General features: G+C 44.3%; 1 protein-coding gene across 1 annotated transcript; it reads right to left on the reverse strand.

The window, feature by feature from the left end:
• Window positions 1-3,340: 3,340 nt before the first annotated feature.
• Window positions 3,341-5,814, reverse strand: ARL11 (ARF like GTPase 11). The gene is made up of 2 exons (XM_071738909.1): window positions 5,533-5,814; window positions 3,341-4,821 (listed from the first exon to the last, which is right to left on the reverse strand). Exon 2 carries the CDS (start codon window positions 4,704-4,706, stop codon window positions 4,101-4,103), a length of 606 nt encoding a protein of 201 aa, XP_071595010.1. The 5' UTR covers window positions 4,707-4,821; window positions 5,533-5,814; the 3' UTR covers window positions 3,341-4,100.
• Window positions 5,815-14,106: the final 8,292 nt, after the last annotated feature.

Genomic DNA, 14,106 nt, shown 5'->3' on the forward strand with positions numbered 1-14,106 from the left:
AAAAAGTGAATTGTCTTTCCTGTACTGCTTTTAATGTTGGTTCTTTTGGTTCCAGCTCGCTGCCTGCCTTCTCCCTGGGGGCAGGTGGAAAACTTCTTGTTGGAAATGAAAAAATTAACTATGAACTATGTGTTCATAGTTGTGAGAAGGGTTTTTTTAAGCTGCTTTAAAACCCAGTCCCACAGAAAGGTTGGTAAATCAGTGAGTAATTAGCAATGCCCTTTCATAAGCAGTCTGAAAGATCACTGAAGTGTCTTGGTGTCCTTGGAAGAGGCAGCGGGACAGAGGCAGCTCCTGCTGCAGTGAGCAGAGAAGGGATGGGAGGTCTCAGGGCTGAAGAAGCTCATGGCCCTGGGCAAGGAGAATGCTCTGGCAGGTCCCACCAAGAACAGGCACCTACCAGTATAGCTCTTCTCAGTGGAGTGGTGACTGGGACAATAATGCACAGTTGCAGATTCTGGTTATGTTACTGTAAAGATGAATAGATACCAGGCTGCCTCTAAAGGTGTTGGGCTGTTGGATCTCCATCCTTGAAGAATTCCAAGACTGCTGCACCAGGCCTTGAGCTACCTGATTTAAGCAGGGTTTTGAACCATGTCCTTTCCAAACCTTGCTATCCTGTGAGTCAGCCACTTTTGCCAAAATATTTAGTTCATAGCCAGCAGATTCAAGATCACAGAAAAGCAGAGCACATGAACAACTAAACTGGGTCAGTTAAAGAGAACTGATGAAGCTGTGAGAAGCTACTTGCTACTTGCAGTGGAAGTGGGATGGAAATCATAACTAAGGTGGTGTGGCAAAAAACCAGCAGTGAATCTATTTCCAAGCAATACTTTTTCTTTACTGAGATAAATAAATACTTGCTGATGAAAAAAATCCCACACAACAAAAACCTAAACCAAAAAGTAAATAAGAGAAGCAGACTGCTGTTCCAAACCTCTCCTTTTGGCTTTGAGACATCCAGCATCAGGGATAGAATTGCATGGACTTAACACCCACAGAAGTTGCTAAAAAATGATCTTGAGCAACCAGAGTGGGCTCTGGGACCAGTAACCCAAATTATAATTCAAATTTGTGAGGAACTTGAAACACAGAAATGTCTTAAGGATTTTTCTTTTGCCTGGTACTAAGAAAGATGTGTTATTTTAGAAATCAGCACAGAGACTGTGACAGCCACCACACACCCAGGGAGATGGAAACTGTAACTTAGATGCTGCCCTCCTGGCTGGAGTCCAGAAGTGCAGATGTTTAAGGGATTAATACTGCTCCAGTATTAACTCTCCTGCAAAATTACCAAGAAAAATAGTTAACAACTTCCCTCCCTAGAGCTGGCTTCTTCCTGCAAACCTCCACACTGCTCCCTTTGAACCAGCAAGGAGTTTTGACACTGAAGCATTTAAGTGCTGTTGGGTGGGTTTCCTACAAGCATCTGATTAGAGCAGAGCAGGACTTATTAGATTAACTTGTTTTAGCACACTTGCCAGTGTAGGAGAAAAGAGAAAATAATCAGAAGAGAACTCTCTGTTGCTGTTTCAAACCTTATGACCCAGCATCATTTTGACAGCCTCTAACAATGGCATAAATGAGCTGAGTAATGTGGCTGTGCATCTAGAAAAGCCTTATTGCAGAAAACAAGGATGGTAAATCACATGATGCCTCGTGAGATGGGATATTTTGCCAAATTACTGCTTCAGGGGAAGTGAGAATGTTTTCAGTAACTGGGATGTCACCAGTTGCAGGCATTCAGGATTCCTGCTGTCCAGAACAACCCCTTTGTCCCCACCTCCTCCCTTGCTATTTTAATTTTTAGTTGGTGGCATTTACCAGAGGCTGGTGATTACCTCTCTTTGCTGCCACAGAAACCTATTTCTTTCTCTTCGAGGAGTTTTTAAATTACTCCTGAGGGAGTAATTTTAGGAAGGCCTCCACTGAAGGAGGCTTTCAGTGCCTTTTTTAACCACTAACAGAAAATCCTGTAGTCAAAAGCATCCACATAAGAGTAAAATATCAGCAGGACAACCCCTCATTCTCTGATGATTTTAAACTACTGCTGATCACCATGTGAGATGCAAGACCAAAACACCAGCAAACTCATGAGAGAGAGAGATTTTTTTGCATGGCATTGCAAGACAGAGCCTTTTCTATTGTGCCTCTAGGACTGGTGTTCAGAATGACCAAATGGGGTCCTGAAAAGTTGTGGCTTTTTAATGTACTGGCAACCAGGTTGCACGGATGACCTGAGTTTGTTCACCTCTGCCTAGGTGTTAGCACTTGTGTTGTCTCACAAAAAACTGCTTGGTCCAGCTCTGGGAGTCAGATACCCAACATGTGCATTAGAGATGTGTGTCTTATTAGCAAATGATGAGCACCTACAAGCCAAAGGCAGATCAACCTGCTTATGTTAACTGTAAAGATTTAAAGGAATGATTTTTGTCCTCCTTACCATGCACACAGATTTACCATATAATTAATTATACAATTCAGTGCTGTTTAAGTATACTCATAACCATGATCACTTAGACCAGATCAATACTGAAGAGCTATTTGATAGCACATAATAGATCTTTTACATTAACACAGCTAAAAAAAAGAAAAGTTACTTTTTCCATTGGGAAGCATTTCTTTTATTGAGCCCTTCCTACAAATGTCAGATTCTAATTTCTCTATGATTGTTCAAGTTCCCTATTGCAGCTGCTGCCTTTTATGAAATGAGGCTAATAACAGCACCAGTAACAGCTGGATGATTAATTCTTTAACTGTAAAATGCTCTGGTATGAACAGAAGAGGATTTCACCCTGTATTTCTCCTTGGTGTTTCTTGGTTGAATAAGTTCTTCCTTAAAAGCAGCTGACTTCTGCTACAATTAAAATTTTGTCATTCCTCTTCTCCCACCACTTTAGTCCATAATCAAGTTTCATTTAGTTTCATAATCAAGTAGGGACTACTATGAAATTTCTGGGTTTTTTTTTAACCCTGAATAACAGAATTTTAGGTACAGGGCATGCATTTGATAGGTTTTTCTGATGCTAGGTTGAGTAGGATATGACAAAGACCATCACTCCAGTAAGAGACCCAGGATATGAGAAAGACCATCACTCCAGTAAGAGACCCAGCCCCACTGTATGCTGCCAGGGCACTGCAGCTGTCCCAGATGCAGCTGAGTGTGGAAAGCCCCTTAGTTACCAACCTGCCTATGTCCATAGGTGCCCATGGTTACCAACCATTGCCTGTAGAGTGGTCTTAAATTCAAAAAGTCTGATAGAAGGCTTCATGTTGACTATCCAGGCTACCACGTTGGAGGTTGACTGGCCACACAGACACGTTTCCAAGCACCTAGAAGTGAGGTTTGCTTTCTTTATATTTAAATATAATCCAAGGAAAATGTGGTACCGTTTTCAAGAAATCAGTATTTGATAAGAACAATTCATGGAAAAGAAAGACCCAAAACAAGAAATGCAGACATTTATATAGAGACATCCTCAAACCATGCTATGTCATCAAATCCTGACTTGCTGCTATGGCTTGAAGATTATATCCATAGATGCTGCAAAAACAAATTAGCTATTGGCCATTTGAAGTCCTGTCTTTATGCTTCTCCTGTTCAGCCATTCCTTATCATGGCTGCCTGCTTTTCCAGTTGATAAACCTGTGACTCCAGCTGAGGGAGAAGCAGCATGGGACACATTTAAGCACCTCCCTGTGGGGATTACCCCATCAGGATAGCTGTATTTCTGTATCTGGGCTGCAAGCCACAGGAAGAAGAAAACCTCTCTGTCCCTCGTGTGCATCTCTGTTGGAATTTATATTGATCTGGCAAAAAGCATCCCTGCTGAAGCACTAAACACACACAGTGGATGAGCAGAGCCTGGAGACAGTGGGAAAAGCTGCAGCCAGTGATGAGAGTCCAAGAGACAGGGCCAAAAATGCTCCACAGTGGAAGTTTTGCTTGGAGGTTTTCCTGGTGGCTTTGGTGATGAGCAGCTGTGTGCTTCACAGTGACTTCTGGCTGCAGGTCTGCTCATCTGAGGGGGTACCCAGAGCCTGGGATCCTCCGTGAGAAACCTGCTGCCAGCAACGAGTGGAAAGGGTCCACTTAAGGTTCAGGTTTGCCCTGGAGCTTGCCTCCATCCCTCCAGCCCTGCGACAGGGCCCTCCTGGGATGGGCACCTCTGCTCTGGACTCCGCAGCAACTCTCCCAGGAGAGCCAGGGCTTCCTGCAGGCCTTGTCCAGTGTGGGCACTGCACCCTTGGAGCACCCAACGCCGCTCCTCCAGCCGCCCCCACCGCAGCCTCTCCTCCAGCTCGGGGGGAGTCAGAGCCCCTGGCACCTCCTGCTTGTTGGCCAGGAGGAGGACAGGGACACCAGCCATGCTGGGGTGGCTCAGGGCTTCTTCCAGCACCGCCACTGCTTCGGGCAGTCGGGCTGTGTCCGTGCTGTCGAGCACAAAGATGAGGGTGTCGGTGTCCTCCAGGTAGTTCGGCCAGCTTGCCCGCAGGCTGCTTTGTCCCCCGACATCCCAGAGGGTGAAGGAGATGCCACAGGGTGTTTGCAGAGATTCCACGTTGAAGCCCACTGTCGGACAGGTCTCCACAGCCCGGCCACTCTTCAGTTTGTATAAAAGGGTGGATTTGCCAGCCAAGTCGAGCCCCAGCATGACCACTCGAGCATCTCTTGCACGCCAGCCTTTGGAGATGAGTTTCCCCATCAAGGTGCTGCTGTTGCAAGGTGGTACAAAAAATCACAGCCAAAAAAAAGGGTCTCTCCTTGAGAGTGTCAGTTAATAACAGAGTGCTTCGTCCTGCCCCTCCGAGACTGGTTTGCTGAAGAAAGACACAGGCAGACTGCTTAGATTGCTTCTGCTTCTCTTCGTAGCTAAAATGAGGTAAGAGGTATTATTTATGAGGTGTGGAGCAGAGCCAGGGAGCACCACTCAAAACAATTTCTATATCCCAGCTCTGCTGCTGCTCACTTCCATTCTCATTCGCAACATGATCAGTGCAAAAGAAAGAGAGCCAACATTTTGCAGGAAGAGGTGGGGAGATGGTGGAGCAGTTTCCTCTTTACCATGTACAGAAATAAATGAGCTTTTGTTCATTGGCTTCTCTAGGGGAAATCCACCCCCCCTGGCAGGACAGGATGAGGAGGAACCCAGGTTTCAGACCAGGGTTACTCCGGGAATTTGCTGAATCACAGCTCAGGGGTGGAGATTTAAACATAAGCAACAAGACAACTGACAATATTTCTGCCACTCGTGTTAAAAAGCACAAAACAATCTCTGTAGCATCAGCTTTTGCTACGTGTTGCACAGACAGCAATGACTTTAAAAACTGCACATTAACATGTTTTGTGGCAGTTCTCTGTGGCTGAGGGAGTTAAAAAAAATCCCTTAAAAGAAGGGGAAAATGTTTAACAAGACAGCACTGCTTGAACTTTTCATGTGGCAAAAATTGCTGCTGAAACAGCTCCCTGAGTTTCTTGTGCAAGAGTGGCTGACAGCAAGCAGGCAGAGTCCCAGCAAAGCCAATATTTACCTTCTGTATTGGTTGAATTTTGCTCCTAAAAGGTTGCTCAGCAGTGTGCAGAACAGAAAGCAGCTGCAGATCTCACCTCACAGGATTAACACAGAGCTGCTGTCCAGTGACCTTTATTTTGAGAAGGAAATGTGATTCATCTGTACTTCCCTGGGACCTTAGGAGACCTCCACATGTCTGTAGGAGATGCAGTTTCCCCAGCAATGATCTCCACACGATGCCTCCATGTTGTGTGCCACCACTGCTGGAGTTCACCCCACGTGATGATGGGATTTAGCACATGGAAGGGATGGTCTGGTCAGTGACCAGGTCACCGGTGGCCAACCAGAGACCTGTTTCTTACCCTGGGGACAAGATGTGTCAGTTTTCCATCTTTTAAAAAAGGAAGGTGAATGAGAAACCAAACAAAACAAGAAGGGCTTGAACTATCATTCAGTCCACTGAGATTTTATATATATGTAAAAAAAAACCAACTATGACTGTAAGTGGATTTTCTTGCTCATTTCTCTGTTCAGCAGATCTAGCAAACAAAATGACTGTTTATATTTTTACAAGTATGGTGAATATTAAGATATTCCCTAAGTTTTATTATTTCTAAGTAAGATGTCTCTTCATAAAATTGTATCAAAGAATCAGAATGGTTTGAGTGAAAGATCATCCAGTTCCAACCTCCCTGCCACAGGCAGGGACATCTCCCACTAGACCCTATGTATTGAGCTGCAGCCTGTTTTCTTCCTGCTAATTACTCCAAATATGGGGTGCAAATTGTGCCTACAGAGCCAGTTCCACCCACAGCTATGTTATAAAAGCAGAGTATTTCCAGCAAATAACACATGGGAGCAATTCCAAGTCTGTTTAAGATAGAATGAAAGAGAAGATAGTAAAAGCAGAGGAGATGAGCTCTGAGTGAGTTTCTTGGCAGAGCAGAAAGGCTGTATGCTAAATAATTCAGAATCTGTGTTCAGAGACGAGGACAGCCCCTACCACAGCTACATCTAACACAGGCAGAACAAACGTTCTTGCCTCATGTTTCATGACTCTGAATTCAGAGAAGCAAAACCAATGCTGATAATTCCATTTATAATTTCCCAGAATTTCTGTCAATTTGTTTGCTGCTTGTTTGGCATGAATTCCCCTGTTTCTTAGATATTCATCATGAAGAGCAATGATCAGGACTGGTACTATATGAGAGAATCCCCCCTCTTCCCCATACCCTAAATATAAATACAACTGGAATTTTGTCCCAGTCACTATATTCACTGCCAAAGCATTTTGCCCTTAATCCATAGGGTGCAGTCAGGAGGAAGAAAGAAAATTCACACTGAAAGAGTGTAGATTTAGACTGGCAGAGGGGAAATTTTTTACAGTGAGGATGGTGAGGCACTGGCACAGGTTGTCCAGAGAAACTGTGGATGTCCCATCACTGGAAGTGTTCATGGTGAGGTTGGATGAGGCCTTGAGCATCCTCATCTACAGAGTGGTGTCCCTGCTCACTGCAGAGGAAGATCTGGGCTAGATGATCTTCAAAGCCAAACCATTCTATAATTCTGTGACCTGTAGTAGGACACATGAAATACAGGCTTTGGAGAACAAGCTTTATGGTTGATAGTTCCCACACCATCTCAGGGTTAGACCATGACACTCTTAGCATGGCTGTCAATAGCCTTCATGGCTGTGATGCCATACACAAAACAGGGGGAGCTCTGAAGCAGGAAGGTCTAATTCTAACAATTTCACTGGAAATCAGGAGTAATCATGTAGCAAAGGTGCAGCTGAGTCCATCAGAAATACTTCTCGAAAAGGCAGTGCCCCTTATTACACAGTGCCAAAGGACCAGAAGTATCCCAGAAACTTCCAGGCAAACCACATGTTTGTGGTTTGTGATCCTTCCCTTTTCTTATTGCAAAACAGTTCCCATTAAGGGCCTCACAAGCACTGTGCAGCCACTGCTGGTCTCTCTCTTCTGCTGGACACGCAGTGACCTTTGCATCACCAAGGTAACTAGAGGCATGAGAAAGCTTAGTCTCTCTTGCCACCAAAACCAAACCCAAAAGATTATCTTTACTAAAACTATAAATATTTTTTTCATCATAGTTTTTCATCCGAAACTGAATTTCTTTGTAGATAATATGGTATAAAAAATTAACTCGCAAATCTCACCTGAGTAATATTCACAATATCCAAGTGAGTGTCAGGGTACTGAGGGGCCTCACTGGCCCTGACCAGCCCTCCTGGGGGTGTCCCTGCAATGTCCCCAGCAGAGATTCTCTGGAGCTCAGGAGTGCACACCCCTCTGACAAGTATGACCCAGAGGACATGCTCTTGCCCAGGAGTGGAGGGAGTTGGGGTGACAGTTTTGTCCAGCCCATGTCACCTCTTTGGAAGGCAGCCCTGTGAGACACATCCCTCAGCAGAGCCAGAATAACAGTAGATCTATCTGGTCCTTACCATAAGTGTTCATCCTAATGGTATCTACTTGGTGCAGAAAGCAGATCCCAGTGCAGTGAAGGCAGAGTGTTCCTCTCCATCCTTCCATCTGAGAACATCCACCAAAGGTGCCATTCACCCAGCCCTGCTAATATTTCCTGCAAGATCTTCTTGCTATCTCATCCATGGAAGGACAACTGATGGAGGGGATGTTCAGATGGTGAGAAAGCCTGCTGGGAGCTGAAGGAGGCTCTGGACACAGATGGATGTGTTGAACTGGAGAGCTCACCTGCCTGCCTCCTGGCAGTCATCTTGAGGGGGACTCCTGAGTTTGGGCTGTGAGAGCTCCTTGTGGACTTTCAAGGGATCACTGGAACTGAGCCAGTGAGGACCCCACACCACAGCCACAAGAAAACCAAATGAGATGATTCAGGCTTAGAGAAGTTCGGCCTTTTTCTTTTCTTCATCCTCGTCCATTCCTTTTTCTGCCCTTGCTTTCTGACATACCCACAGGAAACTCCCTCAGTTCTCTCCTGCTAACAGACCCAATAATTCTTCACTTGGCACATAGCCAGGAAACTGCCTGTCCCATCAGAGTCAAGAGATTCAGCAGCTGAAGTCAAGCTGCTTCCTCCTGAGGCTTCTCAAAATCTGCACATGGCACATGCTTCAATGTGCCTCAGAAAAGCCACCTAGAGTGATGTTTCTTGACATGCAATTGCTCCGAGCTGTGAACTGACTCCCAGAAGTTCAGAGTGACAAGATTTACACCATGAAACACACAGCAGGTGTGAAACATCTGCCCTTCAGGTGCCCATCAAGCACTCTGAGAAAGATTCTGGTACCTCCAGGGCATTCCTTGTGAAACTGGAAATAGATGTTGTTCTCTCAGCCCAGCTCATGCTGTGGTCTGTTTTGCCCCTGCTTGTTGGGACAAACATTTGAGGAAAGAAAATGCTTTATGGCAACATAACTGGCAGTGGATGTGGTGTTGGCTTTGTGCTTGCTTTATTACAGTTAAATCTGCCCAGAACTGTATGACTCTAGCTGGAGAGCACAAAAAGTCACCTGCTACCACTAGGACACAAACATGGCCATGGGTGTAAGGTTCTGTTCTCCACTCAGCACTGTTTGATACCATGGAAGGGGCTGGATGTCTGGATGTTTGCTTCCCATTTCAGCACACCTTGCTCTCAGAGAGACAGACAAAAGATAAAGTAAAGCTTGTGGTGCTGATTAGTTGCCCAAAGATGTTTGGCCAGGACCACCAAATTGGCCATGGGGAAACTCTGAGAAGAGCTTAACTTCTGACCTCCATCTTGCAGAATAACCACACATTTTCCCCCATGTCACAGGTTTGAAAACTACAGGGTGGGAAACCTCAGAGCCCTTCCCTACATGTGGGTATGGCTCCAGCAGCCTCCTGCTTGTGATGAGGGCAGTGGCATGACAGAAGCTCAGTGCTCACAGAGGCTTGAATGGACACAATGAGCTGGTCCTCATACCTGGAAGTGTCAAGAGTGCCCAGGATAGGTCTAAATAGAGTCTACATTTAAACGTCCACCAGAGATTTCTCCTCATCATGACTAACCAAGTACTGCCTGGAACAGTGTCAACCATGACATGGCATTGATTTGTTTGTTCTCAGCCTTCCTGAAAAGACATGGTATATGGAAAGGTTAGATGGGTTTTTTTGGTGGTGTTTAGTAAACACCTTCTGGTTGTTCCATTTCTATATGCCTCATTCAGCTGGAGCAGAAAGTTGTTGAGTTGTTGCTCCTTTCTCAAGGAGCTGCCTGATGCTCAGGGCTGGGGACAGTGGTACAGGTCCTGGCTGCCAGATGGTGCCCTGACATCCCCTTGGGAGCCCTCATTGCACCCTGACAGTGAAGTAGAAGAATTATGACACAGAACAAAGACTTCTCACTTATGTTCTCATCCTTAGTTGGCAGGTGTTGCTACAGCTGACAAGAAAAGTGCTTGTCCTGCTTTGATCCTGTTTGATATACTGAATTTTTTGGTATACGACCGTAGAGTATATTTCACAAATATTGTTACTACAATCTCTAAATCTGTAATTCATAAAGCAGTTCAGAATTTTACCAGGAGGGAGATCCTCTCTGTAGACTCATTTATTCAAGTGCTACCCAAATTGTTTTGGTTTTGCCACATAAATTGGCAATGCTCTGTACTCTTCAGTCTATACTATGAGAAATCTCATTCTAGGTTCTTCTTGTGTCTTAAATTAACTTATCTCTTCCTCCTTAACTCCTAACATCCCAGAAGGCAATTCAAAATAGAGCTGCCTGGGCTTTCTTATTTATCCCAATCCACAAACATTTTCTGCAACTATCTGGATGGTCTCTATCCCAGTTTAAGTCATATTATGTCTATGATACATACTACACAGATGCTGTTTTCACCTTAGAAACTAGTTCAAATACAGTTCTGTCTCAAAATGCCCTAATCTCAATTCTCCCATTAGGTTTAATGTTTCCAGTTGACCAAAGAAGGGGGAAAAAAAAAAAAAAAAAGAGAAAAAGAAAAAAAATGGGTACGTGTACAAAAATAGCAATTTTTGGTGTGTGCCAAAAAAGGCTCTCACTGCCCTCTCACATATCCTAGTATTTGCTGCACCACTGTTGAATGTAAAAGCTATGATGCAAGGACTGCTTTTTCTTTACTGTTCCCTCAGCTGCTATCCAGAGGAAGCCCTGCAGAGGCTATATAATGATGCTTCACTGTCTACTTGCACTATATATAATATAGGTAATATCTGAACATGTTACTTCTACAGGTAGCAAAAATTACATCTTGGAGGTATGCTGATGAAGTTAATCTCTCCAGATTTGTCCAGATGAATTCTGTTTTGCAAAATACACATTTTGGTCACCTTGGCCTTCCCTTGTTCCAGCTCCACAGGAAGAAAAGTGATTAAAATGACAGCATAAGCCTAGGCCTGAAAACACACCTCACACAACTTCCTGAGTTCCAGAGCAACAGTGGATTCTCACTCTCAGTGCTCCTCCAATTTAGTGGATGCAAAGCTTTGTTTGATCAGGTTTTAGTCTTCACCTTAACTTACATGTTTAGAAAATTTCATAACACTAAAAGAAATGTATATAAAAGATACTGGAAATTATCAACAAAAATGAAAATGACAAACTCTTCCCTACCTTTCTATCTGTTAGAACGGATGAAAGTGAAGAAAACCTGTGAAAATGCAGGAATTGCATTTCCTCTAGCTGGCCACAGGGTGTCCCTGCTAGCCCACATTTCTCAACGGCAAGACTCTCCGGCTCCTGCCAATCCAGATGTCAGAATTCCTGCTTTGAGGAGGAGGAGACTTCCCTCTGTTGTAGCCCTCGGCCTTTGGCATCCTTTTGCGGCACTTCAGAACAAGTGTTGCTGAACAACAGCTGTACGAATATTTTGTGCAACTTGTCTTTCAAAAGCCACAGAAAGCTGAAGATGAGGACTGCTGAACAGACTTGGAATAAGATGCTGGCAATGGGCAGGTAACATTTAGCTGTGGATTGTTTCCATACCAGATTTATCTGGCATCATACTCTAGGACTCATAAGTTAGAATAAAAGCAGTCAACCAACTGATGGAAAAAATAACACTAAATGAGCAGGAGAGGAACACTTTGAAAAAATGTCTTTCTATATCCTTTAAAAGGTCACTGACAGTTGCCAACACAACTGTTCACTGTGGTCACTTACAGAGCTGCAGATACAGAACAGACTTTTTAATCTACAACTGACAAGATAAATTCTTCTAACTTGGATTTATCTATGACTATGCACAGCTTTGTAATCTGCAATTTCAACATCAACTTGGGAACAGAACTGCTTATTCAGGCTTCATTAGGGTTCTGGGTGTAATTCCATGCCAAGCTATTGTCCATTTTGAATCTCAGTTGTTCCCAGTGTGGTCACTTGAGAAAAGCACCTCATAGTTACCTGCTACAGTTACCAAAACAGCTGTAAGCTGAGACCATCAGTGTAATAGAGAGGGATCAGCATCTGAGCTAACTGACCCACCAGGGTCAGCAACAACTCACACACGTTACCAGCCTTAAGTAACATGTATACTCTCTTAAGCAATAATTCCTTTTATTCTAGAAAACTTGTCTCTGAATATAATTTGCCTGGTTGGCCTATTTATTGCTTTTGTAATACTCGAGCACAGATCCTGTGAGGAGAGGCTGAGGGAGCTGGGGCTGTTCAGCCTGGAGAAGAGGAGGCTCAGGGGAGACCTCATCACTCTCTACAACTCCCTGAAAGGAGGGGGTAGCCAGGGGGGGGTTGGTCTCTTTTCCCAGGCAACTCTCAGCAAGACAAGAGGGCACGGTCTCAAGTTGTGCCAGGGGAGGTTTAGGTTGGACATCAGAAAGAATTTCTTTACTGAGAGGGTGATCAGAGGTTGGAACAGGCTGCCCAGGGAAGTGGTGGATTCTCCATCCCTGGAGATATTTAAAAAGAGACTGGATGTGGCACTCAGTGCCATGGGCTGGTAACTGCAGTGGTAGTGGATCAAGGGTTGGACTTGATGATCTCTGAGGTCCCTTCCAACCCAGCCAATTCTATGATTCTATGATTTCCAGTCTGTCTTAACTTTTCCAAGATGGATAGGTTTTCACATCCCTTTTCCCAATGGAAGAAAAACAATGAGGGAAGGCTGCTTTTTTTATTGTTGGCTTTCACAAAAGACAAACTGAAAGGAAAAGAAATGAAACTAGATATTTGTAAGATTAGAAAATTACTTCAGCTCCATGCAGAGCACTTTTTGAGGGCTGTTTGTGAAGCTCAGACACAGTATAAGCTATGTGCCTGCCACTGTTTAATGATTTTCTGCACATAGTAAAAAATAATTAGTGATAAATAATAACAAGAAACTTAAACCCAAGTGAATTAAAACCCTTAGAGCTTGTGTTCCAGTATCCCTGAAAACAACTGGGTTTCTGTGTATCATAACTAAGCAAGCTTGTTCTGCAGTACTGAACAAGATGAAAGTTTTGTTTACACAGCTCCACCTTTGCTCTATTTCCCAGCAATGTCAGGAAAAGCAGATATCCTTGACAGACAATTCCTCTGCAGAGCCACAAACACAAACAAAAAGTAAGTGTTCTGTATGTTCCCTTTCCAGCTCTTTTAAGTGCTTCCCCTGTGGAGGCTCTGCTGACGCTTTTTAACATCTTCTTATTTATGCCTTCTCTATTTGTTCCAGAATTTGCATGACCTATTCAGCAGTGCCTTTCTGATGCCAGCTCAAGTCACTCAACAGCACAGTAAGCAGGAACTTGGCAGGGAAAAATCTTTTTTCATCCTGGACCTACTGCTGTGCTTTCCTTGCCTAATATTCCAAGGCAGAATTTCTTCAGCATCATTGCTTTCCTCTCAGAGCAACCCATCCACACTTGTTTTCCTGAGCACTGAAACTATTTTTTCTTTTCCCATATTTAAAAAAACCTGTAATTTCTTCTTCAAACTGACTGCCCCCACAGATACTTTCAGTAGGCACAAATGTGTCAGATCAATCAACTCCCCACTCACTGCAAACCCCAGCTGCCTTCTGACCTTGTGCAGAGTCAGGAAAATAAGTAAATTTTAAGAAAAGCGGAAGCCGTTTCCTGCTATCAACTTTGTGTAACAAAAGAGCTCTCTGGGGAGGGCTGGCCTCCAATCTTCCCTTTCCTGGATCCTCCCTCACAGCTCTGGTTCCTACTTGATCTGCAGGTGTAGGCAGAGACAGCTGTAAAGAGAGAAGATTTATGTCAATGCTCAGTTTTAACTAGTACTTTAAAACTGGCTAAAAAAAACGTGTGAATGGAAACACGTCATTACACAGTTAAGCCAGAAGACCGATAACACTCTCTATAGCAAACACCTGGTTTCAGACATTATAGTCCCTAGCATTAAGTATAACCAGCACAGAACCTGCCACAGCCTGAGACACCGCTGGACGGCGGCAGAGTGGGAAACCTGAGATGGTTGCAACCCCTGCTCGTATCCCCCTCTGCTTCACGCAAACGAGGATTCAGAGGCAGAATGGTGCCGCCCGGTATTGCCTCCAAGGGGAGAGTGGGCCGTGCTCACCAGCCTACCCCTGCCACGGCCGCACTGAGCGAGAAACCAGGAGCAC

Source organism: Heliangelus exortis, chromosome 1, assembly GCF_036169615.1.
Source record: "Heliangelus exortis chromosome 1, bHelExo1.hap1, whole genome shotgun sequence".
Classification (NCBI taxonomy): Eukaryota; Metazoa; Chordata; class Aves; order Apodiformes; family Trochilidae; genus Heliangelus; species Heliangelus exortis.

Excerpts from the sequence above, each read along its gene's own strand:
- ARL11 (XM_071738909.1), bottom strand. The coding sequence starts at position 4,706 with ATGGGGAAACTCATCTCCAAAGGCTGGCGTGCAAGAGATGCTCGAGTG.